The 27,913-nt window shown below is 46.7% G+C and overlaps 1 protein-coding gene across 1 annotated transcript in view; it reads left to right on the forward strand.

Moving 5' to 3' along the window:
- MALT1 (MALT1 paracaspase) overlaps nt 1–27,913 on the forward strand; it is a 74,877-nt gene that overhangs the window by 21,887 nt on the left and 25,077 nt on the right. Inside the window, exons 5-11 of the mRNA XM_015416848.1 lie at nt 2,171–2,349; nt 4,054–4,150; nt 6,096–6,128; nt 6,494–6,520; nt 8,380–8,412; nt 21,799–22,002; nt 26,702–26,879. Coding sequence (XP_015272334.1) covers nt 2,171–2,349; nt 4,054–4,150; nt 6,096–6,128; nt 6,494–6,520; nt 8,380–8,412; nt 21,799–22,002; nt 26,702–26,879 — 751 coding nt within the window. The remainder of the gene's footprint in view (nt 1–2,170; nt 2,350–4,053; nt 4,151–6,095; nt 6,129–6,493; nt 6,521–8,379; nt 8,413–21,798; nt 22,003–26,701; nt 26,880–27,913) is intronic.

A 27,913-nucleotide genomic window follows, 5' to 3' on the forward strand; every position in this document is an offset into this window, starting at 1 on the left:
GGCATGCCTTTTAAGGTGGAAGGAGAAGAAGAGATTGGATTTATACCCTGCCCTTCACTACACGGAGTCTCAGAGAAGTTTACACTCTCCTTTCCCTTCCTCTCCCCACAACAGACACCCTGTGAGATAGGTGGGGCTGAGAGAGCTCTTTTGAGGACTGCTCTTGAGAGAACAGCTCTGAGAGAACTTGTGACTGACCCAAGGTCACTCCAGCAGCTGCATGCGGAGGAGTGGGGAATCAAAGTCGGTTCTCCCTGATTAGAGTCTGTGCTCTTAACCGCTACACCAAACTAGATGTCTGGCCATTGAGAATTCATGGAGGCCAGTTTCCACATTACATTGTTTACGGGTCTGCCCTGAGTCTTATCACACCAGCATTTGCTGGGAGTTCCCTCTTGAAACTTGGGTTCTCAAATGTGCCAGGATCCAATCTGGATCAAGGCACGTAGATGGGAGAGAGACTTCAGCCTTCCTGAGCTGAAGGAGCCCCAGGGAGCCACTGTTTGCCCCATTGCTGAGGCTTACAGGTAGCCCATATAGCACGAAGAGCCAGTGTGGTGTAGTGGTTCAAGGGCTCTTTTTGTAGCAGGTACTCATCTGCATATTAAGCGACACACCCCTAATGTAGCCAATCCTCCAAGAGTTTATAGTAGCCCCTGTAAGAAGAGCTCTGTAAGCTCTTGGAGGATTGGCTACATTAGGGGGGGTGTCGCCTAATATGCAAAGGAGTTCCTGCTACAAAAAGAGCCCCTTGAATCCCCGCTCGTGCCGTGGAAGCTCTCTGTGTGACCTCAGGTCAATCACACACTCTCGGCCTAATCTACCTCACAGGGTTGTTGTGAGAATAAAATGGAGGACAATGTAAACTTCTTTGGGTCCCCATTGGGGAGAAAGGCAGGGTACAAATGGATTAAATGGAACGAATAATATATAATATTCTCCAGTGGAAGCCATATTAGCTCCCTAGGGCTATTGCTGTTTGGGGGAAATGATGGGAGGGATAAGCCTGCCCCCCTCTCCCCACACGATGGGGTCCTATTATGAATTTGGCCCTGAGGCGCTTGCGAATCTCCCAGCTTGTGTCTGTGGGTCAGGCCTTGGGCTGGAGCCATAAACAGTAAAACGTGTAGTTAGGTTTTCAAACAACCGGCTTTTCCCATAGAAGGGGTGGCAGGCAATGCTCCCTCTAAGCGGTGGAGTCTTGTGAGCAAAAATTCTACTTTGTGAGCTACTGGCATTAAGGTTGTGAGCGAGCGGTTTGGCGGCTGCATGAATTAGTTTGGTTTGGAGCCCGTCCTTCCTGAGCTAAGGCAAAAATGTGTGCGCCGGAGTCTGAAAAACTGAGCTGGCTCACACTTACTCAGCTTAGAGGGAACACTGCTGGCAGGTAATTTTCCCCAATTTGTAGCTTTTCCCTGGAAAATACTGTGCGTTTCCCCCCCTTTCCCCCGCTTGACATGACAACAGCACATGCATGTGGGAAACACCTCTGTGTTCATCCATATGCATGGGGAAGACAGGAAGCAGAGAAGGAGCCGCCTACATTTCCTGGACTACCTGGGGCTCAATGGTAGAGCCTCTGCCTTGCATGCAGAAGGTCCCAGGTTCAATCCCCAGCATCGCCAGCTAAAAGGGATCAGGAAGCAGGTGACGGGGAAGACTTCTTCCACTGTGCTTCTTCCAGTAAACAGTACAGAGCTTGATAGGACGGATGGTGTGATTTACTATGAGCCCTGTGTACTCAGAGGAGGGCGGTCTATCAGTCTAATTTATAAATAAATAAATAAGGCAACTTCACATGTGTCTTTTGCTTCCAAACAGCAAGCTTAACTTTGAAGCCAGTTTGGTGTAGTGGTTAGGAGCGCAGACTCTAATCTGGGAGAACCCGGTTTGATTCCCTACTCCTCCATATGCAGCTGCTGGTGTGACCTTGGGTCAGTCACAAGTTCTCTCAGAGCTCTCAAGGGCAGTTCTCGAAAGAGCTCTCTCAGCCCCACCTACCTCACAGGGTTTCTGTTGTGGAAAGGGGAGGGGAAGGGAGATTGTAAGCAGCTCTGAGACTCCTTCGAATACTGAACGGCGGGGTATAAATCCAATCTCTTCTTCTTCTCCTTCTTCTTCTTAAAATCTCAGTTCTTCCTCTTTTTCTTCCCCTCTCCTTCAATTTAAGGAAGTTCTCTCGATCTGCCTGAGAAAACGCTATTCATTTGCACCCATCCGCAGTCCCAAAATCTGATAGCAGGGGAAACCTTGGTGCTTCAGTGTGGAGCTGTTGGAATTCCCACGCCTCAATACCAGTGGTTCAAGAACGGATCTCCACTGACGAATGGGGATAAAAAGGCATACGTGGTGAGTCTTCGTTATTTTTCTTCCATCAAATGAAAATTCAAAGTCTCCCGAAAATTAAGTTCATTTCTAACTGTATTCCTGAAAGCCTTGTGTATATAAAGTGATGTGTCCTTTCACTTCCTGGTGCTCTGTCATTAGCACGCTGGTAAGGGAGTCCAGTTGCCTTGTATCCCGTTTCTGAATGTATGAGCCGGGTGGGTGGAGGTGGCGCAGAAGGTTTTTAATTGTTACTGGAAACGTGGTGCAGAGCTAGATGCTCCCCTCCGACAGGGTGGGCCTATTGAAATTCATAATGGAGGTTCAGGAAATGTTTGCAATCATTCTCTTCCAGAGTACTGCTGTCTTATTTTTAGGAAATGGTGCGTTTCTGCATCTCAGCCTGTCCACGAAAGCTATAAACCAGCTAGCCCTGACCTGGATAGCCCAGGCAATCCCGATCTTGGAAGCTAAGCAGGGCTGACCCTGGCAAGTACTTGGAAGGGAGACCTCCAAGGAATACCAGTGGTGGGCAATAGCATGCCACTTCTCTGAAATGTCCAAGCCCCACTAGGGGTCGCCAGTCGTCAACCATGACTTGCAGGTATGCACACACATACACACAAAATACCAAAAAAATATAAAAGCTATAAACCAGCTTTTCCAGACCTGTGGTATCCTTAAGTTCCATAATATTAAGTTCCATAAAGAGGAAAAATCTGTATAGGTATGAGAATCAGTGTGATGAAATAGTTAAGAGTCTCGGATTAGGAGTGGAGAGACCTGGATTAAAGGTCTCACTCAGTTTATGAAGCTCCCTGGACGATCTGGAGCCAATCTCCCTCCCTCTCTTTCTCAGCCTTACCTACCTCACAGGGTTGTTGTGAGGGTGAAATGGAGGAGGGGAGAGCCCTGGGCTCCTTGGAAGAAGGGGACAACATTTTTTAAATTTAAAATAGGGCAGTTTTCTGGAAATTGGTGTCTCTCGGTTTTTAGGTGTTTTTTTTTTAAAAAAAACAACAACAACAACAAAAACAATGAGAATCCAGTTGCAAGTATTTAACAACATGAGAACACAAGAGAAGATATGTTGGATCAGGCCAGTGGACCATCCAGTCCAACACTCTGTGTCACACAGTGGCCAAAAATACCAGGTGCCATCAGGAGGTTCAGCATCATTTGCCCCATACTGAGAGTTCCTATCTATACCTTGTGGCTAATAGCCACTGATGAACCTCTGCTCCATATGTTTATCCAATTCCCTCTTGAAGCTGTCCATACTTGTATTCGCCACCACCTCCTGTGGCAGTGAATTCCATGTGTTAATCACTCTTTGGGTGAAGAAGTACTTCCTTTTATCTGTTCTAACCTGACTGCTCAGCAATTTCATTGAGTGCCCACAAGTTCTTGTATTGTGAGAAAGGGAGAAAAGTACTTCTTTCTCTACCTGCTCTATCCCATGCATAATCTTATAACTGCTAGGTTGGCAGGAGCTGGAACTAGAGACGGGAGCTCTCTCCGTCATGCGGCACCCGGGTCTCGAACTGCTGAACTACCGACCTTCCATCACAGCCTGCAGTTCAGCGTCTTAACCACTTGAGCCACCGCAGCTCTGTTCCATCTATACCTTGTGGCTAATAGCCACTGATGGACCTCTGTTCCACGTTTATCTAATCCCCTCTTGAAGCTGTCTATTCCTTATTAGGAGGTGCTCTGTTGTCTTCCTAGGTTTCCTGTGTGGACGTCGAACATCAAGGCACATATTGGTGCCGTGTATACAATGACCAAGAGGCTCAAGAAAGCAAGAAGGTGGAAGTTATTGTAGGTAAGAAACCTTAGTGAGTGTGGTAATTAGAATCCTGCATATGAAAACCAGCAATGACTGTTGGGAAATTCCATTTATATCCCCCCCCCCCATCAGGCCTCTTCTCCTGATCCTCTCATCTTAGAATCATAGAATCATAGAGTTGGAAGAGACCTCCAGAGTTATCTAGTCCAACCCCCTGCACAATGCAGGGAATTCACAAATACCTCCCCCTCCATACCCCCAAGTTCCATGCCCAAAAGATGACAGAAAACCTCTAGGATTCCTGGCCAAACTGGCCTGGGGAAAGATTGCTTCCTGACCCCAAAGTAGCAATCAGCATTTCCCTGGGCGTGTAAGAAAGTTCCTCTTTTCCTCCCTCCCTGCCTCTGCTTTTGTTCTACTTCTTCCCCTCCCTTTTTGTCTCACTTAATTTCACCTGTCTGACGAAGGGAGCTTTGACTCTCAAAAGCTTATACCCCAAAAATCTTGTTTTTATTTATTTATTTATTTATTTATTTATTCTGGGATTTATATCCCGCCCTACCCATACGGCTCAGGGCGGCAAACAACCGGCAAATGTCGGGAATAAAACACAAGTTACATTAAAAACTTCAATAAATACAAACTAAAATGGTGCTGTACAGTTCAATTTTAAGAAAGTTCAGGATGGTCTCTAAGGTGCTAAGGTAAAGGTAAAGGTCTCCTTGCTCAAAAGCCAGTCGAATCCGACTCTAGGGATGCAGTGCTCATCTCCGTTTCCAAGCTGAAGAGCCAGCGCTGTCCAAAGACATTTCTGTGGTCATGTGGCCGGCATGACTAGATGCTGAGGCGCACGGAACACTGTTACCTTCCCACCAAAGCAGTACCTATTTCTCTACTTGCAATTTCTTGCTTTCGAACTGTTAGGTTGGCAGGAGCTGGAGCCAGAGACGGGAGCTCAATCCATCATGCGGCACTCGGGTCTCGAACGGCTGAACTACCAACTTTCTGGTCTGCAGTTCAGCGTCTTAACCACTTGAGCCACCACAGCTACTGGACTCAAATCTAGCTCTTAATGTCATCTTATAAGTGATGTTCCATGTATGCATTTTCTGCATACGTTATTACACCACAGTACAAATACCTTTGCATGTATGTGAATGGCAGAGGAATTTAATTCAGAATTAGCTTTTTGGTTACTCTCGGGTCAGAACACCACAGTTGGAAAGTTGCACCCTGCGTACTCAGAAGCACACCTTCTTAGTAGGGGAACCAGTGAGTTCTCATTGTACAGTAGCATACTTAGAAATTTGCCAAGTGATGCAGAGAGCCAGGGGTCTGGTTTCTCCCATGCACATGATGCTGCTGGTGAGTCTGACCATTGCAGAGGTGAGTGAGCGTAGAGGTTAAACAACTCAGACAAGGTCGGATGGCCTTCGGCATGCCGAGGTGTTAGAGAAAGGTAGCAGCAGGACAATCAAGCAGACGATTGAAGCAAGGAAGCCGAGATAATCTTGGGAAGCTCCTAGATCAAAAGCATCACTTGTTTATTTGTCTTTGCTTACCAGCTGGTCTCTGTTGCTGAAATGGGGGAAACATACAATGTAATCCTTAAAGCTGCATCAGTCTGCTCTACTTTGATTTAAATTATTTCATTTAAGCCCTACCTTTCACCCCAGAGGGGACCCAAAGCGACTTCAGTTGTTCCCCTCTCCTCCATTTTATCCTCACAACAACCTTGTGAAGTAGGATAGACTGAGTGACTGGCCCAAGGCCACCCAACCAGCTTCCATGGCCGAGTAGGGATTCAACTCTGGTTCTCCCAAAGCCTAGTTCAATGGTCTGATCATTCGACAACACACTCATTACTCACTCATAATCAGTCTTTTAAGAAGTTAAATTACCCCAGATTATCTTCCACTTGCATTTAATCCATGTCCGAATGAAATCAAGAACTCTTCTTTTTGTCTCCTTGAAACCCAAGGTGGGAAGTCTATTGCAGTAGAATGCACTGAAGGTAAAGTCAGCCTTTGATGTGGTAGAGCTTCTTGGTGAATTCTGCATGCTGGGAATTACAGATGTTATAACCTTAATCACGCCAGGATCTATATGCTGTGTTGGGCGCTTGTGCTGTGTACTGTGTTGATCGACCTCCTCCTGTTCTCATTCCTCCATATCTTCGATTAATGATATTAAAATGTCCTTTCCTTTGCCACTGAGTGTACCGTATTTAACGTACCATATTTAACACACCACCGTAAGCCATAATTATTAAACACGACCTTCCGTCCATCTTTAGCTTTCTGTTAGATCTATTTGTGAATGTCTTTTTAATATGTCTGTCAAACGCACGGTCGCTCAGTTTTCTGTATTCCCTTTCAGATGATTTAACCGGCATTGGAGGGCCTGGTAAGTGTAACGTTAATTCATAAAACCATCCCTGCAGGATGCTGGGGAAGTCGATACAAAATTGTGTCTCTGGTGATTTATTTTAAAACTATTACAAAGTTATAAAATTCAGTGGCTGAATGTAAAATAGATGATAATTCAGTGATGGAAACACATCAGGTGTTCTGAGTCTGGAAAATCCACGGCCTCAAATAATGACTTCATTAGGGTTTACGCCAGGCCTTTTGTCCCCCAAAATGCCTGCCTGAAGGCCATGCCAATCCTTCCCTGGCTGCAGCAGTCCATGTTTGCTTTTTTGCCAAGTGCTACTGTGAGGGCCAAAATATCCTGTCCTGTGGAATGTTGCATACACAGTGGTGAAAGTAAAAAAAAAGCATTTCATCTACCTTCTCAGCAGAGAACATTTGGCAATGCAAGCAGTACGTTTATAGTAACAGAATCTTCTGTATAGCAGATATTCTGTGCTTTTGAGCAGCCTGCCTTGGGTTTTTGCACAAATGAGATGTTGCATTTGAAAAAACAACAACAGCAAGTTGACTCACAGCAGCTTGCAGGGAATGTCTCTTTAAAAATCATGCCCTCCTTTCCCCCTGAGCCGCTCCGCTTTTGCGGAGAGACTTGGGGGGGGGGGGCTTTAAATGCCTGTCTTCCCTGCGCGATATTCTCCGAGTGCTACGCAGCCGTGGGGCACTCAAAGAAGCTCACATAGGGAAGCCAGGCATGTCTGCTGGGCTCCCCTTCCTGTCTCCAGCCAGCCCAGGCTAGCTGGAGACAGGAAGGGAAGCCGGGCAGACATGCTCTCCTTTCCCCCTGAGCTGCTCCGCTTTTTTGGGGGGGGATTTAAATGCCTGGCTTCCTGCCAAGGCGAGCTGGGGGGGGGGAAGCGAAGCGAGAGGGGATTTAAAGTTTAAACCCCTTCTCTCTCAAGTCGTGCAGCAGCAGCGGCACGATGTTACCATTGTATTCTATGGGGCCCTAGAATACAATTGAAAGATCCCGCCGCCCCAGCAGCGGGATTCTAGAGGGAAGGGGTTTAAACTTTAAACCCCTTCTCTCTTCGCTTCCCCCCCCCCGCCTTTGCAGGCCGGCTGGGGAAGGGAAGAGGAGGCTTTTGAAGATGCCTCCACCCTTTTTTGCTTCCCTTTCAGACACACTTCCGGTGATATCAGGGGGCGTGGCATAGGCTAATGATTATGCCAAAAGTAGGTATGCTAATGAGCTCCTGCGCCTCTTTTCCTACGAAACGACCCCTGCTTGTGAGCAAGATGAACGAACTCAGCTGAGAGGGAACACTGGTGCCCACCACCCTGTGTCATAATTCCAGAACAGCTCACAGATTCAAAAAGGGCTGGGGTCTCCTTTGTTATAGACGTGCAATATTATACCATTATGAACTCTTGTGAGAATGTTGCATCCGAAGAAGTGAACTCTGCCTCACAACAGCTCTTGCTAAAATAAATATTATTGTTAGTCCTCAGGGAGCCACTAGGCTTCTGTATAGTTTAATCTAGTTTTTGGATCCTAGTTAGTGGGGAGATGAACTCTGTTTAACCCATGTGCCCTGCATTGGTAACATCCTGTGTCACTGGAGTTTGTGCTTGACAAAAATTCTTGGTGGGAGACGGGAAAATTAGAATGAGATTGGGACAACCCTGGTTTGTATCCATTGTTCCATTGCTATGGTTTGTAGACATTGGTGTGTACACATTGTTCCATCAGGGAGCTACCTTAATGAAATTGAAACGTGAGGAGCATCAGAACTAGCGACCTTTAAAAAAAAACAACTTTAAATGTTTGCAGATGTTGTTGACCATAGTGAATTCACTTTTTTCATTTCCCCCCTTTTTTTTACAAAGCAGATCTTATGGAACAGTCGACTGAAAGACGTTTTGGTGAGTAGTTTATTTGCGTGCTTGTTTAGGAAACGTCTGCACTGCCTTCTGTAGAGAACCTGCCGGAAGCGGCTTAATGTAGTAAAACATGATAAGAACATAAAACTGCATAAAAGTCATCAAATATTAACAAGCAAGTTTAGATACGTGGCTGTGCGCACTTGGCTTTAGATTCCATCCGTGGCCTTTTGAAATCAGTGAGGCTTGTTGCTTCTTTTTGTGTTTTTCTTTTTAATTTTGAGCTGTTTATTGAAGATTGAAATAGAATATAGTGCAGCACTTAGTAAAGCATGAATGAAAACAGTCACAAAATGATTATTAAGACTGTGGTAAATCCAGAATTGCCATTACAAGTGATCTGCTAATTTTGAGCTTATCATTCAAACAATTAAAATTAAAAATAAATGGAGTTCTTTTTGTACTTAAGGTGGTATAGATGTCTGTAGGATTTGACTTGGTTCAGTTTTCTTTAGATTTTTCCCTGTATCAGTAGTTTGCTTGCGGTCTTGACTTTTGATCCCTCGTGTATTTTGTCTTGATGAAGACAGAATGCTGTTTAAGGAAGATTCAGGTGGGGTAGCTGTGTCAGTCCGAAGCAGTAGAACAAAGTTTGAGTCCAGTGGCACCTTTAAGACCAACAAAGTTTAATTCTGGGTAGAAGCTTTTGTATACGTGAACATTTCTTGCCACTGAACTCCTTTGCGTTGTTTAAGGAAGTTAGACACCTCTGTGAATAAAACAGTTCTTAAACAGAAGAGATTGAGGAAGAGATTGGGTTTATACCCCGCCCTTCACTACCTAAAGAAGTCTCAGAGCAGTTTACAATCTCCTTTCCCTTCCCCTCCCCACAACAGACACTCTGTGAGGTAGGTGGGGCTGAGAGAGCTCTGAGGGAGCTGCTCCTTAAATAACAGCTCTGAGAGAACTTGTGACTGACACAAGGTCACACCAGCAGCTGCATGTGGAGGAGTGGGGAATCAGACCTGGTTCTCCCAGATTTGAGTCCACGCTCCTAACCACTACACCAAACTGGAACTGCACCAAACAGCAGTGTTGGAGTTCTTTGCCTTTGTGCTTTTAAGGTCTGCCCTTTTCTGATTATTCATGGTTTTTGGTTTTACTGGTTATTTTTAATACAGATATTTTTTTAAAAAAACACTGTATGTGACAGTATTTTTTTAAATTACTGTATGCTATTTGTTTATTCAAGAAAATCTGCATAGCACATGGGCTTTTAGACAAAACAATGCAACAGTAATTAAAGTCCATGAGAAAAAAGAACACACAGTGCTTTAGGAAGAAGTAGAAGGTTTATTTTAAATAGACTGTCTATAGGTATTGTAATTACAAGACTAGCAAGCTTTTTAGTATTAGCGTAAGTTTAGTATGTTCCCCCAAGAGCACTACGGTCAGGGCCCCAAAACTTATTAGTCATCCCGGGCCCCAAGGATGTCAAACTAGCCGCTACTAGGACCAGGGCTTTTTTGGTGGCGGCTCCTACCTGGTGGAACGAGCTCCCAGGGGAGATCCGGGCCCTGCGGGATCTTGTGCAGTTCCGCAGGGCCTGCAAGACGGAGCTCTTCCGCCAGGCTTTTGAGTAGGAGCCGCCGTCCCTACTATACTACCACCACCCTGAGGTCCTGAGGAAACATCTTAGTATGGAAGAAGCCTTTGGCCGTCTTCTTGGAACTTCGGACATATGACCCGCCATCCCTAGATCATGGAAGTCACTGAGCACTTTGTTCGACTAGGATTGTTTAAAGATGTATTATATGTTTTTAAATTATCATGTATTTTATTGTTTTATTATGGCAAGTGTGTCTTGCCCCTGTCAGCTGCCTTGAGCCCACTGGGGAGGGCGGGGTATAAGTACGAAAAATAAATAAATAAATAAATTTATGGGCCTTCATCCTGTGTCCTGAGAAGGTGGACTCTTGCTTACTTTGTGGAAGCTTATAGTAGAATAAAAAACATGTCAGGCTTTGCAGTGCTACAAAATTCCAGTTTCCATTACCTCTCTAAAACTGTCAAAAGAGTTTTAGATCTCTCTGTTAAATACCTCTTTGTGCCTGGTGGATAGAAAACAAATGTAGCTCTTCACACCTGGCTGTTATCAACTGGTTTGGGGTTTTTTTGCCGTCGTGTCAGCTAACGTATGGTAGCCCTGTAGGGGTTTCAAGGCAAGAGGCAAACAGAGATGGCTTACCATGGCCTGCCTCTATATAGCAGCCCTAGACCTCCTGGGAGATCTCCCATCCAAGTACTAACCAGGACTGAACTTGCTTAGCTTCTGAGATCTGATGATACCAGGCTAGCCTGGGCTATCTCAAAATCTGTGTCACTGGCTGCATCCACACATTGTTAGATATTGTTGTACTATTGTTATACTGTAGCAAATGCTCATAACCCGGATTGGCTTGACCAAACAGGATAAACTGGACCGATTTCGCAAAAGCAGTTGTTCCGCCCTTGGTCTCCTGTTTCCCCCGGTTGTACTGCTCAGTTTCCCACTATTTGCTGAACGGCCGCATTTTGATCCACATCCCCCCCCCGATTTCCCCCACGGCGTCTTCTTCTTTTTTTTTTTTGAGCCCCCGGAGGGGATTTTTTTTTTCCAAACTATAAAAACTATCACAGATAAAGGGAAGGGGGACTACATATACGCAGAGGTCATTTCGGGGGGGATCGCAGTTCCCCCGGGTGAGGTACGGGGGGCGGGGCACATGACAAAGCCCCGCCCCCTGCTTCCGGTCGCCCCGCTTCCGGCCCTCATTCAGCCAGGAGGAGGCAGGAGAAGAGGGAGGGTAAGTTGCTTCCTCCCTGCCTCTCCCCACCCCTGCCTACCTGGGGCCAGGGAGGGCCTTCGCGGGGCTTCCTTGCACTCCCGCTGGCCTTGCAGGTCCACCGCCGGGCCCCTCATGGGGCTTGGTACCGGAACTGCAAGGCTGGCGGTAGCGGCCGGGACCGTTGGGGGCGGGGTGTGTGGCCTTATGACACACTTCCGGTGATGTCAGGGGGTGTGGCCTTATGCCACACTTCCGGTGATGTCAGGGGGTGTGGTATATGCTAATGAATTATGCTAATGAGTTCACCTAGCTCTTTTTCTACGAAACGACCCCTGCATATACGGGACAAAGTATAGAAACCCACTACTGACTAAAAACCCAAGAGGGGAGATCCTCACTAGCTTCTCATTACATCAAGTCTTCACTTCATTTAGATCAATATAAACTGAGTCAGACATTTAAGTACTTTTTCCTTTTCATTAACTCTTAAAACTTAATTGTTCCCCCACGTCTTCTTGATCCTAAAAAAATAAGCAGTACAACCGGGGGAAACGGGAGACCGAGGGCGGAACAACTGCTTTTGCAGAATCGGTCCTGGTTGCGAATGCTTGCCTATAGCACAACGAGAAACACAACATACGATTCCATATGACACTATGATTGTCATGAGGCTCTGCTTCGGGTGCCCCCGCCTTCTGAGTTTGGGCCAGTGGGCAACCTGTAAGAGGCACCAAAATTCTGGAGCTCGCTTTCCAGGGATCTCCACCTGGCCCCTTTCTTCCACTGGCAGGTGATGACGTCTTCGTCTTGTCTGGTGTCCCCTCAGTGACCTTTCTTTCCTGTCCTGTCTTTTAATTGCTGTTTTTTCCATATGTGTTTTATTTTTGATTTTAACTGATTTTAAGATACGTTTTATCGTGTTTTACTTTTAATTGCTAGCCGCCTTGGACCTGCTTGGATTGACACGGGGAATATAAATTTTGTAATTAAATGGAATAAATGATGCATAGGCTGATGAGGTGCTGCTCAAAAGCAGGTTTTTCTTCTGAACTGATTATTTTGAACTCATTTGTCCATTCTTCTTTGCATGTACGAGTTGAGAGGTTTTGCTGTTGTGACTTCTACTCCGGGGCTGAATGTGCACAAATGGCCACTTAAAATCATGTTGCTCCCCTGGCTATTCCAGTACAATCTTGTTGTATTGATACCTTCACAGTTCTGTATCCACAGCTCAACCGAGCCTTGTAAACAGGGAAAGTCTGACAATTGGCTTAGGCCCAGCAATAGAATATTTATGGCTCGATTTCAATCCTGGAACTCCATATCAAGTAGTGATCTCTGTTTCTTTCAGATGAGGTTTAATTTCTTTCTGTGTTGACCTGGCCTTCTGTAGAGGGTGTTCACACCCATTCTGGGGAAGGTTCTGCTCTGTTAGATTCTTCCTTTGACAAAGAATATCATGTATATGCTTTTAAAAAAGGATTAAACCGTAGACCTAAACAACAAAAAGTGGGTGCATTCTGTTAGTACAGCAGAATGCACACCACAGAAAGGTCGATGCAGGAAAAAAGTATAGTAAGCTTAAGGGAGGGGCTGTGGCTTGGTGGAAGAGCCTCTGCTTTTAATGCGGAAGGTCCCAGGTTCAATCCCTGGCATCTCCAGTTTAAATGGATCAGGCAGTAAGTGCAAGACCTCCGCCTGAGACCAGAGGAGGAGGAGGAGTTGGTTTTATACCCCGCTCTTCAATACCTGAAGGAGTCTCAGAGCAGCTTACAATCACCTTCCCTTCCCCTTCGCAGAACAGACACCTGTGAGGTGGGTGGGGCTGAGAGAGCTCTGAGAGAGCCGTGACTTACCCAAGGTCATCCAGCTGGCTTCAGGTGGAGGAGTGGTTTTCCAGATTAGAGTCTGCCACTCTTAGCTGCTACACCAAGCAGACTGCTGGTCTGAGTAGACAACCCTGACTGTGATAGACCAAGGGTCAGATTCCGTATAAGGCAGATTCATGTGTTCATGTAGATGATGAACCCCTTACTTGCAGGCTCATCCATCCTAAGACACAGAGAGCTGCCTTGATGGACCAGTCCATCTATTCCAGAAATCTCTTTCTAGCAATGGCTCTTTGCTGTTTGTTTTCTCCAGCTATGAAGGCTGAAGGAAACTTAATGCTTCCTTTAAGACAGGTATGCATTACTAAACATTACTCCATTACTTTGTGAGACTGGAGCTGTGGAAACACTTGGCCATCTTCTGTTATTTTGCCATCACTGGTCGATCCCTAGACCGATTTGGATTACTCCAGTTCTTACCAAACACCGATTACCCACTGAACTATTTGCTGGCAGATATTAATCCTGAAACCGCTCATCTTGTTACAGAATTTTTAATGATAGTTTTATCTGTAAAGCGACGAAAATCTGGCCCGTCCCGATGGTAATAGAATTTGGTATACACTCAGTTAATAAGATGTAAATAAATATTTAAATCCGTTTGTTTTAACAGTTTAGATTTTGAATGTTTTAACATTTTAGATTTTTTGGATTTGATCACTTTGTAAATTCTGATTGTAAATTTCGAATCTTGAGACTAGTGCTGTATATTCATGTTTGATAACTCAGATTAAGACCTTGCTCAGGTAGTTAAGACGCTGAACTGCAGGCTGTGGAAGGTCAGTAGTTCAGCAGTTCGAGACCCGGGTGCCGCATGATGGAGTGAGCTCCCGTCTCTAGTTCCAGCTCCTGCCAACCTAGCAGTTCGAAAGCAAGAAATTGCAAGTAGATAAATAGGGACCACTTTGGTGGGAAGGTAACAGCGTTCCGTGCGCCTTTGTGTTTAGTCATGCCGGCCACATGACCACGGAAACGTCTTCAGACAGCGGTGGCTCTTCGGCTTTGAAACGGAGATGAGCACCACAACCCTAGAGTCGGATTCGACTGGCTTTCGAGCAACGGAACCTTTACCTTTACCTTTACATAGAAGCTAATAAACATAAGTAAGTATTACTGCATTACTAAAGATGCTCAGTGGTAGAGCATCTGCTCGGCATGCAGAAGGTGCCGGGTTCAATCCCTGGCATCTCCAGTTAAAAGGAGCAGATAGGGCGTGGTGTAAAACACCCCTCTGCCTGAGACCCTGGAGAGCCGCTGCCAGTCTGAGTAGACAGTACTGACCTTGGTGGACCGATGGTCTGTCAGTATAAGGCAGCTTGAAATGCGTTCGACTTCTTGTTAGGTTGCTTTGTTTGCATGATAGAAGCTTATATCTGTATAATGAAAGGAAGTTGTCTGGGTTGGCGACTACCGACTGATGTATTATCATCTTATCTGTTTTGTGACCCTGCAATGACTTGGATTGGAGCAGTTCAGGTGGGGTAGCTGTGTTGGTCCGAAGCAGCAGAGCAAAGACTGAGTCCAGTGGCACCTTTAAGGCCAACAGACTTTCGTTCGGGGTATAAGCTTTTATGTGCACGCACACCTCTTCAGAAACAGATCGGAGCAGTTTGCCTAGTGGGAAAACCAACCGGTTGCACTGCAGTCCTCGGCAGAGTGACACACACCCCCTTCCCCAAGTCCACTGACTTCCGTGGACTTTGAAGGGCGTTGTTCAATTTAGGATTGCACCATCAAGCCGGGTGTTGGTTCTGCGAAGGCCAGTCAGGAGCTGTGCCCTGGCATTATTGCCTTTGCAGGTTGTTACGTTGCTTTACGGGAAAGGGGAAGAGAGGGCTTGCTGGGCAACAGCGCTGACTTCCTTGTTCCTAATTAAGCACTGCGGCCAGAGATGAACAAGCTATTTGCATGCTGGAGAGCGGGAGAGGAGGAGATGTACACAGCAGAAGATTAAGTGAAGACTGACCTAGGCAGGCTAACCCCGTCGCATGATAAAACTGTGGAATGTGTTAACTTCAGTGTTGCTAGTAGCAGGTGTTGGTATAATCGCACCTTCCTCTGTATTTAAAAACAAAATAGATGGAAAAAACTTACAGAAAACCAGAGCACGGAGGAGAAAGATTTTATCCTAGCCTTTTCTCTGACCACATTCAGGGTTTTTTTTCCTTTCTTCCCCATAAGGATGCCAGACTCCAGGCAGGACCTGGGGATCCCCCCGGTATTACAGCTCATCTCCAGACTATAGAGATCAGTTCCCCCCAGGATAAAATGGCTGCTTTGGTGGCTGGACTCTATGGCCTTGTACCCCACTGGGGCCCCTGTCCTCCCCAGGCTCCACCCCCAAATCTCCAGGAGTTTCCCAACCTGGATCTGGCAACCCTGCCCCCCACTCATTCCCTACTGGTGGTCAGGGGGGGACCTGGCAGCCGTACTTCCCCATGAGGAGCATTTAAACATTCATTTAGCAAATACATTGGAATACCACTTTCCTGTCAAGACATCCTTCCCTTATATATAATTGAGTAAGACGCAGACTCACGCAGCGGGGAGAAAATGCACACCGACAGTGTTTGGACGCTTGAGCTGTCTGTCAGAAGCTTCCCCAGCTTCCATTGGCCGTGTCGCCCAGCTGCAGCTCAAGGCTGCTGCCCTGCCATTGGCTGGGAGGTGGGAGCCGAGCGCTGCGTCTGAGTGCACGGTGGCAATGTGCCGCACGCCGCGGCCCCACTTCCCTCCCCCACCCGCCCCACTTCGCCAACCCGCCCGGGAAGCCGGACAGACGGAGGAGGCTTTCTTACGCACCTCCCCCACCCGTGCCGCTTCTTTTGCCCACCTGGGAAGCCGGGTGGGACGGGAGGATCTCCTGCAGCCCCTCCTACCTCCCCCCCTTCTTCCTTCCTTCCTTTCTCTCTCTCTCCCTCACCCACTTTCTCTCTCTCTATCTCTCTTTCTTTCTCCTTCCTTCGTCTCTCTCTCTCTCTTTCTAGGGGTCTCGGGGCCCGTTGTCTCCGTCCACAACGAGCTTTGCTCCCTAGTTCAAAGATCATGCAGGAACTGGCAAAAAATTGTCTCAGGTCATTGGTAGTCCCTGGCTTGTGTCTTGTCTTAATCTCGAGGCACCCAGGCCTTTCCGTAGCCCCTGAGGAAAACGGGCGAGGGGCTGCCTCAGCTGGGTTGTCTTAGGCCATCGATGGTCTCTTTGGGAACCGGTGATGAATGGCGACACCGTTCCCCACAGTATGAAGGAATGGTTTGACTACATGATCAGCCATTTGGGAGGCCCAAGACCTTGACCTGGGTCGCAGTCCCTCAGCAAGGGCCCTAGGCCATTGCATAGTAATGAGGGAGGCATGGTCAACAGTGTACCACGTTTAGCACAGATCCATCTTCCTGTTCAAGGTTTTTCCTCATCTAGCTGCCAGTTGTGAGCAGAAAAGGGAGGTGTTTTGGCTGAGATTTTCTGTCCTTTTAGGTTCAGGGGTGGTACTGAGGAGCTAATGGTGCATGCCGTTCTAAGATCATAGCAGGTGCCCTGCTGGATCAGACCACTGGTCCAACTAGGCCAGTACCCTGTTTCAAACAACGGCCAACTAGCTGCCCTGGAGGGCCACCAAGCAGGGCATAGAGGCCAAAGTCTTCCCCTGATTTTGCCTCCTAACACTGCTGTTCAGAGGTTTACTGCCTCTCCCTCCCCCTCCCCACAACAGACACCCTGTGAGATAGGTGGGGCTGAGAGAGCTCTTTCGAGGACTGCTCGTGAGATAACAGCTCTGAAAGAACTTATGACTGACCCAAGGTCACACCAGCAGCTGCATATGGAGGAGCGGGGAATCAGACCTGGTTCTCCCAGATGAGAGTCCGCGCTCCTAACCACTACACCAAACTGGCGGTATATAAATTAAAATAATAAAGTTCTAAGGTCTTCGATCTGTTGATTCACGGGAGGTGGGCTTTTATTTTTCCCCGTGCATAATTTTGTAAGCCACTATCACATTCCCCTCTGCAGAAGCCAATGGGCTTGGAAGGGTGTTCATTCTGTTTAGTACTGAATTTGTGAGCCAGCACGTTGGTTATAGGTTGCTGTAGCTTAAGTGCAGGTTTTATACTGTCAGGTCAGAGTCCATCGACATCTGCAATCCATTGTACTGTGACAGGAACATTGGAAACAGCAAGGGCCCTGACCTTCCTAGGCGAAGTGGAGGCTGGATATTGGAATTTCTACCCAAGAGTTTGATAAATGACACAAAAATGTGATGCCTTTGTCTCTTTCAGGACTGAATTCTCAAAAGAGAAACAGAATGTATGCTGTCTTCTGTTTATATGAAGCCTGGCAGTTTGTAAATTGTCCTTACTAATTTACAGTTCCTCTTGGGATAAGCGGAGCTCAAAGATATTATGCTGTCAGTGTAAACAGGCCTGTATTAATGACTCTGTTGCACAAACCAGCTAAACAGGTGGCCATTGAAACTGGGGAGAGTGTTGTAATCATTTGTAACTGTCTCTGTAAAATGGCTTTCATTGTGATGCAGCCTGCCAGCTTGTATTTCATCTATAAATGATCTGTTTATTTCTAAAGCCTCAAGTGCGCACAGTGAAATAAGTCCGAGGCAAAGAGATCCATCTGTGATTGTGTTCGGGAAACCTGTCAGATCTGCTTATTCTGCTTTTGAAGCTCAAGGCTATTTATTATTTCTTTACAAATTTCTTTATTGGTATATTCAAACAGAATAGCAAAATATACAGTATCAAAGGAGATACACAGAGAAAATGTTTTTTTCAAAAAATAAACACTGAGACTCAGTTGAGACACTCTGCCAGACTATGGTTTAGGAAATTTCGTGTCTGTCATGACAATTACAGCCGTGGAGGAGGAGATTGGATTTATACCCTGCCCATCACTACCCAAAGGAGTCTCAGAGTGGCTTACAAACTCCTTTCCCTCCCCCTCCCCACAACAGACACCCTGTGAGGTAGGTGGGGCTGAGAGAGCTCTTGACAGAAACTGCTCTTTTTCGAGAACAGCTCTTATCAGAACTACGGCTTGCCCAAAGTCATCCAGCAGGTGCAAGTGGAGGAGTGGGGAATCAAACCTGGTTCTCCCAGATTAGAGTCCGCGCACTTAACCGCTACACCAAACTGGCTCTATCTCCATTGGCTATTGCAGTTAGCAGCCGGATTGCTCAAGACATAAGCGGCTCTACTGTCTAGTTTGCCTGCTCATTTGGAAGCTCAAACCATGGTTGGGTTCTGAATTCAGGTTACAGCAAACCACTGTTTAGCATAATACCAGAACTGAACCTAACAATGTATTCCTAATCGGAGTTACACACTTCTAAATCCATTGAGGTCGGTGATCTTAGAAGGGTGTAACTCTTCTTAGGATTAAATGTTTCTTCCATTGCCGCTCACGTATATGGCACTATAACCTTCGTTATCGAAAATTACAGGACGGAGTACAGAATTCCGCAGTTCATGGTGGGTAGCCATGTTGGTCTGAAGCAATAGAGCAGAGTCCAATGGCACCTATAAGACCACCTTGAATTAAACTTTGTTGGTCTTAAAGGTGCCATTGGACTCTAAGAATGCTGTAGTGTTAAGTTGCAGTCAGACGCACCAGGAAAAACTGGGGGGGAAGCGAGGTTATTTCCTCTGGAGGAATTTGGCCCGCAGTTGCACGATCGCACCTCCCTTGGAAGCTGCGGGCGCAGTCCATCAGTGCGTGATCAGATGCAACTGCAGGTGAGTCGGGGGGAAGGGTTGTGCCTTTTCCCCCCATGCGCTTAACGGAGGGATCAATGAATTGCACCTCCACACTGAGGGCTCCCTATGGAGTTTGCGATGATGCACATACTGTGAAGGGGGGGGGAACAACGGCACGGAGTCGGGGTGGCCTGATCCGACCATCTCGACCCCATGAGAGCGCACTGGAGGGATCAGACACGGGAAAGTCCGTCTGTGGCCCATCGCAACCCGTTAACTACCTGAGTTTCCCCGGTGTCTTTTAACTCTGCTTCTGCGGCGGAGCAGAACAGGTTGCCGACAGCTGCAGGGCACTTCCCAGATGTTGTTGTCTGATGGCGCCCTTTAAATCCGCCCAGCATTCGCACCTATGGTGGGTCTAACTGTGCGTATGATCCCAGCCTTAGTGCTTCTTTAACCATACTTTCTCCTCTCATCCTCTTTTAGTTTTATTGTTGCTGTGACCTGAAACCATGTTGGTTTAAACCCTGCTTAATGAAACTCTGCTTAGCTGTAAACACAGTAAAGGTCACGGTTTGGGTGGTGCTGTGGTTCAGTGGTAGCGCATCTGCTTGGCATAATGAAGATCCCAGGTTCAGTCCCTGTGAGAAGGAACCACATGTTCCTATGGCTGGCTCCATCTCTTAGCCACCGTTGAATGGGATCCAGTAACCCACTCTTGTGGAATGAGTGAAATGCTTTTTAAGGCTAGGTGCCTCTCACGCAAAATGTGTAGCATGAAGACTGTCATGTACTGCAGATTAAATCGTTGGTTCCTTGATTGTACAGTAGAGAGAAGCCATATTTCAAGGATATAGTTACTGTTTAAATTAGACTAATTCTGCCCGCATTTAATCTAATTCTCAACAGTCTCCTATGTGAGGTTATCTAAATCCACAGATAGGGGGCATAGTTTCCCCAAACAAGTTTCTCTGCAAACTTGGGTGACCCCCTAGATTTGCAGAAATATCTGATAACTTTAAAAAAATCATTGGGGGGTTTAAATCCCCCCCCCCAAAAAAGCTGCAAGGCTCAGAGGTAGGGAAAAAGGGAGGGAGAAAGAAGGGGGGGATTGGCTTGGGGGGGGAGAAAGGAAAAGATGGGGGGATTGGCTTGGGGGGGGGGAAGAAGGGGGGGATTGGCTTGGAGAGAGAAAGAAAGGGGAAGATGGGGGGAGAGGAAAGGAAGCAAAGGTGGGGGAATGCCCCCTCCCCGCAAGTTACTTGTGGGTCCCCACTTGTATGGTAAAAAGTGCATTGTAGTAGTTCAAGGTTTTCAGTGTTGAAAGTTCAGCTGAATGTTTTAAGATGCTTCTACTCCTATTATGATAGGCTGTTTCTGCCCACATTAATACACCTTTGTTTGTTTACTACAAAGTACACCTGTTCTGTTTTCAAGTTTTTGCTACCCATTTTATTTATTTATTTTCTTCATTTATACCCAATTTCCTCCCCAGTGGGGACCCAAAGTGGCTTACAACATTCTCCCCTTCTCCATCTGACCTTCACAACAGCCCCACAGGGTAGGTTAGGCTGAGAGTGTGTGACTGGCCCAAGGTCCCCCAGCAAGCCTCCATGGCAGAGCGGGGATTGTAACTCGGGTCTCCCAGATCGCAGTCCGACATGCTGACCATTAGACCACACTGTCTGCAGGGCAATGGCAAACCACCTCTTTGTCTCTTGCCTTGAAAACTCTTCAGAGTGGGCCTAAGTCGGAGACTGCACTTTCCATTACCACCAAGCCAACAAAAGCAAAGGTATCATATTAGTGTAGCAGTTTGCAGAACTCTTTCCGGTATTGGATGTGCATGCAGCTCTACTTGCAGAAAACTGAGGCATTGGTTTTCTAAATTTCATGCCTGTGTGTCAAGTGCCGTCAAGTCGCTTCTGACTTACAGTGACATTCGTAAATCCTCCCAAACGACCCTTGCTCCGGCCTTGCAAACTGAGGGCTGTGGCTTCCTTGATGAAGTTATTCCAGAGGTGTCAGACTCATTTGTTACAAGGGCCAGATCTGACATAAATGTCACTTTGTCGGGCGGGCCATGCGTACCATAAAACGTAATGCCAGGTACTGGAGATATAAACTGTATAAAGGACAGCAGCTGGTAAGTTCCGAGTTGGTGTATCCTCACTGCAAGGCCCGATGGGCTGGGAGGGGGGTGCAAAGGAAAACCCACATGGGCAGACTGGAGAGCCAGCAGTGCAGCACTGGGCAGATGCTCCCACGCTGCTTGACTGCTGCAGATGAGGTTGTTCCGCCATGCTGAAGCCACAAGTGGAATGGCTCCTTCCACTCCCCCCCAAGCAGTCTCCTGTTCCCTCTCTTGCACCAGTTGCTCGCGGGCCGCCTAAGAGCCCTGGACAGGCCGGTTCCAGCCCCTGGGCCTTATTGACACCCCTGAGTTAATCCATCTCATGTTGAGTCTTCTTATCCTTCTGCCTTTAACTTTTCCCAGCATTATTGTCTTTTCCAGTGACTGTTGTCTTCTCATAATGTGACCAAAGTATGATAGCCTTTAGTTTAGCTTCGAGGAAGAGTTCAGGCTTGATTTGGTCTAAAAGGTAAGGTAAAGGCTTGCTTGAAAGCTAGTCAAATCCCACTCTAGGGGGCGGTGCTCATCTTTTTGACAATCCCCAGTATCAGGAAAACTCTCCTCCAACACCACATTTCAAATGAATCAAGTTTCTTCCTGACAGCTTTCTTCATTGTCCAACTTTCGCAACCACTCATAGTTTAAAATTTTCAGAAATATGCCAAATAGTATACAATGCATTTTATATTGTTAAAGCATAAAAATAATGATAAGCTTCAGAACCAAGAAAGTATTGCGTGCCTTTCCATTCCCCCCCAGAATTTCCAGTTTTTTCTCGGTGGCAGGCCCCCCCCCCAGTGTTTATTGACCCAATGTAAACATCTGGAAATGTGCATCTCTACTCGGAAGTGAGCCAAAGTGTTCTTTGCTTTTCCAGCGGTAGACAAGGTCGCCTTGCTGATGGGGAACATGAGCTACTGTAGGCACCCGAAGCTGAAGGCACCTTTGGTGGATGTTTACGAACTCACCAACCTCCTGAGGCAGCTGGACTTCAAAGTGGTTTCCCTCCTCGATCTCACTGAACCTGAGATGCGGAACGCCGTCGATGAATTCTTACTGCTTCTTGACAAAGGAGTATATGGTAAGAATAAATTATGCGGAAGCAGATCTGTTTGAAAACATTTACTTGCTTGTGTATCCTGGCGTTTTTTGTTGTTGTGAGAAATGGCCTTGTCTCGTACCTGTGATCCCCAAGGTGACACCCTCCAGTGTGTTTCCAGGCCCCTGCTTCCCCAAAGCATTTCTTCCCTGGTTCCCCATGCTGTCTTCTACAGCTTTCTTTCCTAGTTTGGGTACCTGAGACTCTTTTTTCCTTTCCTTTTAAAAAAACTTTTAATTTTTTTATAATAAACGAACATAACATAAACATACATACATAAATGGGTTACTGTTACATCTTTGGGTTATCTGTTTAAATTTCTCATGCAATATTTAACTATTTATTTTCTGTGTTTCACCTTACATTTTTATATATACTCTTTGCTAGTACAGCTTTTATTCCTTCTAGGGTGTTGCATGTCAATATAGTTTATTTACTGTAGTCTTCGATCCATTTGTAGAACTTTGACCGTGTATTTTCAAAAGTGCCTGAGATTCTTTTAAGTAGGGATGCCAGGGATTGAACTTGTGCCCTTCTGCATGCAAAATAACCTCCTCTTGCTGAATTTTGTCTCCTGCCCTTCCCATCTCTCCCCCCCATCTAAAAAGCTATTTGTGTAATTCCCACCTCCCTGCATTACAGTTGCTATTGTGAAACATAAATTATGCTTTCATTGAAGGCATTTATAGGGGGGAATGGGCTGTGGCTCAGTGCTAGAGTATCTGCGTGGCATGCAGAGGGTCCCAGGTTCAATCCCCAGCATCTCCAGTTGGTAGGTGATGGAAAGACCTCAGCTTGAGACCCTGGAGAGCCACCTCCAGTCTGAGTAGACAACGCTGACCTTGATGGACCACAGGTCTGATTCAGTATATGACAGCGTCATACGATATTTCAAGAGGTTAAGCATGAAGAGGGCAGGGTGTTCAAGCAATAGTTCTACACTGGTTGCCCCTTTGCAACGGGTGCCAAGGTGAACTTTCCCTTTGATTAGGTACCTTTGATTTATTTAATGGTGGCTGACGTAACTTTCTGAAGGTCTTGCCCTTTCTGCTGCTGAGCCCAGGGTCACCATGGCAGGAAGATTTATTGGAGCGGGAAGAGTGCCCGCAGACCTTGTGACTTCATGCTTCCCCATTCTCTTTTCTCGGCGCTGGAGCCGCATTTAAACCCATGGCTGTAATGCCTCTGCTGCAGCTGACTGACAGGGGCTCAAATGAAAAGCGGTATCAAACTGTGTGTGGTTTCCAACCTTTCCGTTATTTCAGATCTCTCTGTTGTTAACGTCGGACGAGGGCTCATCAGAATCGCAGAGTTCCTTTTGCATTTAAAATTGCATAATTAAATCTATATTTATGTCCATGGCCTTCCTAAAAATGGCATGCTACTACCTTATCCTGAACATTTTCATCATTTGTAATAAAATTGCAGGGGGAGTGATGGTTCCTGGGCGTGGGATTTCCTTATCAGCAGGTACATAATACCTCTGCACCCATAGAATCATAGAGTTGGAAAGGGTCCATGGAGGCCATCTAGTCAACCCCTGTTCAATGCAAGATCAGCCCTTAAAAGCATCCCCGACAAGTGTTCATCCAGCCACTGCTTGAAGTCTGCCAGTGAGGGGGAGCTCACTACCACAGCTGAACTACTCTTACTGAATTCCCCCCCCAATATCCAGCCAGTATCTCTGCCCATAATTTAAACCCATTCTTGCGAGTCCTCTCCTCCGCTGCCGACAGGAACAGCTCCCTGCCCTCCTCTAAGTGACAGCCCTTCAAGTACTTCAAGAGAGCAATCCTGTCCCCCCCTCAACCTCCTCTTCTCCAGACTGAATATTCCCAGGTCCCTCAGCCTTTCCTCACAGGGCTTGGTCTCCAGGCCCCTGATCCTCCTCGTCGCTCTCCTCTGCACGTGCTCCATTTTGCCCACATCCTTTTTGAAGTGAGGCCTCCAGAACTGCACACAGTACTCCAGGTGTGGCCTGACCAATGCACAATGTACAGTAGGACCCAAATCTGTCTAGTACATTGGGAACAGTGCTGATGCATTGTGACAGCATTCCATAGTTACCTACATGGCTCACAGCAGATCAGACTCTGTTTACATTGTCATTTCCATCGGCCAGGGCAATACTTTTGAATACCCGTGGAGCGTATAAAAAGATGCGGTCGGTGTACAGGTTGTTGTGGACGTATTGCCTTTTAATGGCCACAGCTGCTGTTGGCCTCCGTCTATTCCTTGTTTCAGATATGGTGCTTATAACAATATTGTTTTGTTGCCATTGTTGCTGGGGTAATGGTGTTGCATATCCTACAAAAACACATCTGGTAAATGTCCCTTGATGCTGTTTCCAATGCTCCCTCTAAGCTGTGGAGTCTTGTGAGCAAAAATTCTACTTTGTGAACTACTGGCATTAAAGTTGTGAGCGAGCAATTTGGCTACTGCATCAATTAGTTTGCTCTGGAGCCATCCTTCTTAAGATAAAAACATGTGAATCGGAGGCTAAAATCTGTGAGCTGGCTCACACTAACTCAGCTTAGAGGGAACACTAGTTGTTTCCGGGCTTTCCCATCCCCAGGAACAGCATTTCAGGGGGCATTTGGGGGTGAGGGGGTGGGAGAAGGCAGCAAAATCACACCCCACAGGCAAAAAATTCTTCCATCTGTGGTACTTTTGGGGGGAGGATCCACTCTGTAGCCATTCAGGATGCTTCCTGCTTCCCCGTCAAGGCAGATGAATATATACTTCCGGTCTATGGAACAGCGATGGCGGACGCTCTTTCTACAACAGGGAAGGGCGGTTCCCAGACTAGCGGCCTGGAGGGGTGCCACCTCAAGTGACACCCCTGAGGAGCCTTTGTGATAGGCTTCAGGCCAGGAGGCTTTTGAGGGGTAGCCTCTTCAATGGCGTAATGCCGGAGAATTGAGGCTCCCCTCCGCCCCGATGGTCCAGTCGCTGAGTGGCCTTCAGGCATAAGCTGGACTGACCGGGACAAGCGCCGGAGATCGAGCAGAATGGCGTAAAGCTGAGCGTGGTCAGAGAAATCGACCGACAATGAATGTGAGTTCTGAATAAAACGGAGTAGTTTGAAAAGCGATCCCCCCCCCCCCGGCGGTGGAAAACAGTGATTGCAAAGAGGGACGCCTCTTATGCGAATGAACGGCTAATGGAAATGAAGGGGAAGAGGGGAGGAAGTAAACCGAAAGTGTTTTGAGAGACTTATCTGAATCGTGAAGTTGTTTGGCGAGTTTTCTGAGTTGTGTGGAAGTGGTAGAAACTGTAAACAGAACGGGAAAGATGGCGGCCCAGCAGAGAAAGTTTAAAACGAAGCCAGGCAGTCAGAGTCCAAGACCGGAAGAGGGAGCAGATGTCCTCAAACTCCTGGCGGATATGGTCAAGCCGGTGATGCAGCAACTTGATGGTATTAACCAGCAATTGACTGTGATGAATAAAAACTTTGCAGCACAGCAGCTTCAGCTGAATGAAACAGAGAAAAAAGTGGAGCAGGCAAACGAGAAAATTAAAGAGATAGTCACCACAAGCAAGAAGTTGAAGAAAAGGTTGGGAAACATGGAAACGAAGCAGAATTGCCAAGAGAATCGAGTTTTGCAGCTACAGATGGAAAAAGCTAACATGATTATCGGGTTTCAGGGGGTTCCTGAAATGAATCAGCAAGACTTGAAGAGGGTGCTTGGTGAGATTATCGCTCTAGTAGTAGGTTTAACAGTGGATGAACTGGTAAACGAAATGGAGTTAGTCTATAGGGCATACTCCAATTACATTTTAAAAAAAATAACCTACCTGAAGAAATAGTGCTTAGGTTCTTAAAAAGACAAACCAGAGATGCCATTTTAAAAGCAACTTCAGCAACTCCACTGAAAATGGGAAATGTAACCATCAAAACCTTAAAGGACATTCCATTTGAAATCAGACAAAAGAGGAAAAATTACAAGGACTTAATTTCTTTTCTTCAAACTAATGGGATATCGTACAGGTGGGCGGTTCCGGAGGGTGTCATCTTTAAGATCAATGATAGTAGAGAGAAGATAGACTCCACTTTTAAAGCTAAAGAATTTTTGAGACGCCAGCTGGGGACAGACGAAGAGTCCAAAGAGGAAGAAACGAAGTCGAGTGACTCTGCTACCTTGGGAACGGAAGAGGATTCTGCGGCAGAAAAGGGTGCTGGACCTGCCAGAGTGGTATACGATTTTAGAGACAGAAAGCCGAAGTAAAGGCAGAAGGACTTGGAAAATGGCCTTTTGAAGTGAAGAATAAGAAGATGATCAGAGACTTCTCTCATAACAACTAACAAAATAACATATAAATAGCGAATCGGTATAAGCAAGAACTCTACAAGTATATTGTGATATTAAAACTAATTGCACTAACATTTTTACTAACAGTGAAAAGATCCCCTCCTCTTGGGGTTTTAGTTTAGTGTGGTTTGCTTTCCTTTATCCTTAGTTGTAGTCCCTTCCCTAATATTTCTTTGTAGTTTTTGTAGTATATGCAAAATAACAAAATATCCCTCCGGGGATTTAAAAAAACAAACAAACAGATGAATATAGTCAGCAGGTGTTATAGGAGGAGTGCAGCCTGTTTTGTGGGTTTTGTCATTTTAAATTAGAGGGACGATTGTCCTGGATGTCATGGCTTAATTGAGCTCTCTCGTTCATCCTCCCAGGCTTATTATATTATGCCGGCCATGGCTATGAAAACTATGGCAACAGTTTTATGGTTCCCATCGACGCCCCGAATCCCTATCGGGCTGCCAACTGCCTCTGCGTGCAAAACATTCTCAAGCGGATGCAAGCGAAGGAGACCGGCCTCAATGTATTTTTACTGGATATGTGCAGGAAGAGGTACGAGATATTAAATTTCTTCTATTAAGAGATGAATCAGTTAAAATAATTTTAAAAAAAGCTTTCCCTGGAAAAGAGAGCCAGTGTGGTGTAGTGGTGGTGAAGAGGGTCAGCCCCAGGCAGGCAAGCCCAATCTCATCAGATCTCGGAAGCTAAGCAGGGCCAACCCTGGCATGTGCTTGGATGGGAGACCTCCTTGGAATACTAGAGGCAGGAGTCCAGAAACAGGGAACGATTTCCCACAAGCCGCTGCTCCGCCCTCGCTCTTCCCTTTCCCCCCGATTGTATGTGTCAATTTCCCACTGTTTGCTGCGCGGCTGCATTTTGCTCTGCAGCTTCGCCCAGTTTCCCTCGCGTCTACTCAATCCTGTTTTTTGAGGATCCAGTAGAGGCAGGGGAAATCGGGCGAAGCTGCGTGGCGAAGTGCATCCACGCAGCAAATAGTGGGAAATTGACACACACAATCGGGGAGAAAGGGAAGAGCGAGGGCGGAGCGGCGGCTTATGGGAAATCGGTCAGGCTTCATTCAGCCACCTCTCTGAATATCCTCCAGGCCCCCAGTAAGGGGTCAGTCACCAGAGGTCACCATGACTTCCAGATGCACACACACTCACATGCACGCATATAAAAAAATACCCCCCAGAAGAGTGTCAGACCCAGGTTCGAATCCCCACCTTGACATGGAAGGGTAATCATTACGGGAATCCGTAGCGTCCCTGGTGCAACTCAGACTGGAGGGCAACTGGTAAAGGCACTTGAGGGCTGGCAGCCTCTTCCCAACCCCGGTGGGTTACAGCCACTGCACTCACCCTTCACTGTACAGAGCGGGAACATTAATGTAGAAGCACATCCAAAAGGTGTGTGTGTGGGGGGGGTGGAATTAGCAGGGGTCATTTTGTAGGGGAAAAGGTGCAGGAGCTCATTTGCATATGCCACACCCCCTGACATCACCGGAAGTGTGTCAGAAGGCAACACCCACCACTCAGACTCCACTGGACTGTTTTGGATTGCTAGCTATTGGGGGGGGGGGGACT

This window comes from Gekko japonicus, unplaced genomic scaffold (genome assembly GCF_001447785.1).
Source record: "Gekko japonicus isolate JY-2015 unplaced genomic scaffold, Gekko_japonicus_V1.1 scaffold278, whole genome shotgun sequence".
Taxonomy (NCBI): domain Eukaryota; kingdom Metazoa; phylum Chordata; class Lepidosauria; order Squamata; family Gekkonidae; genus Gekko; species Gekko japonicus.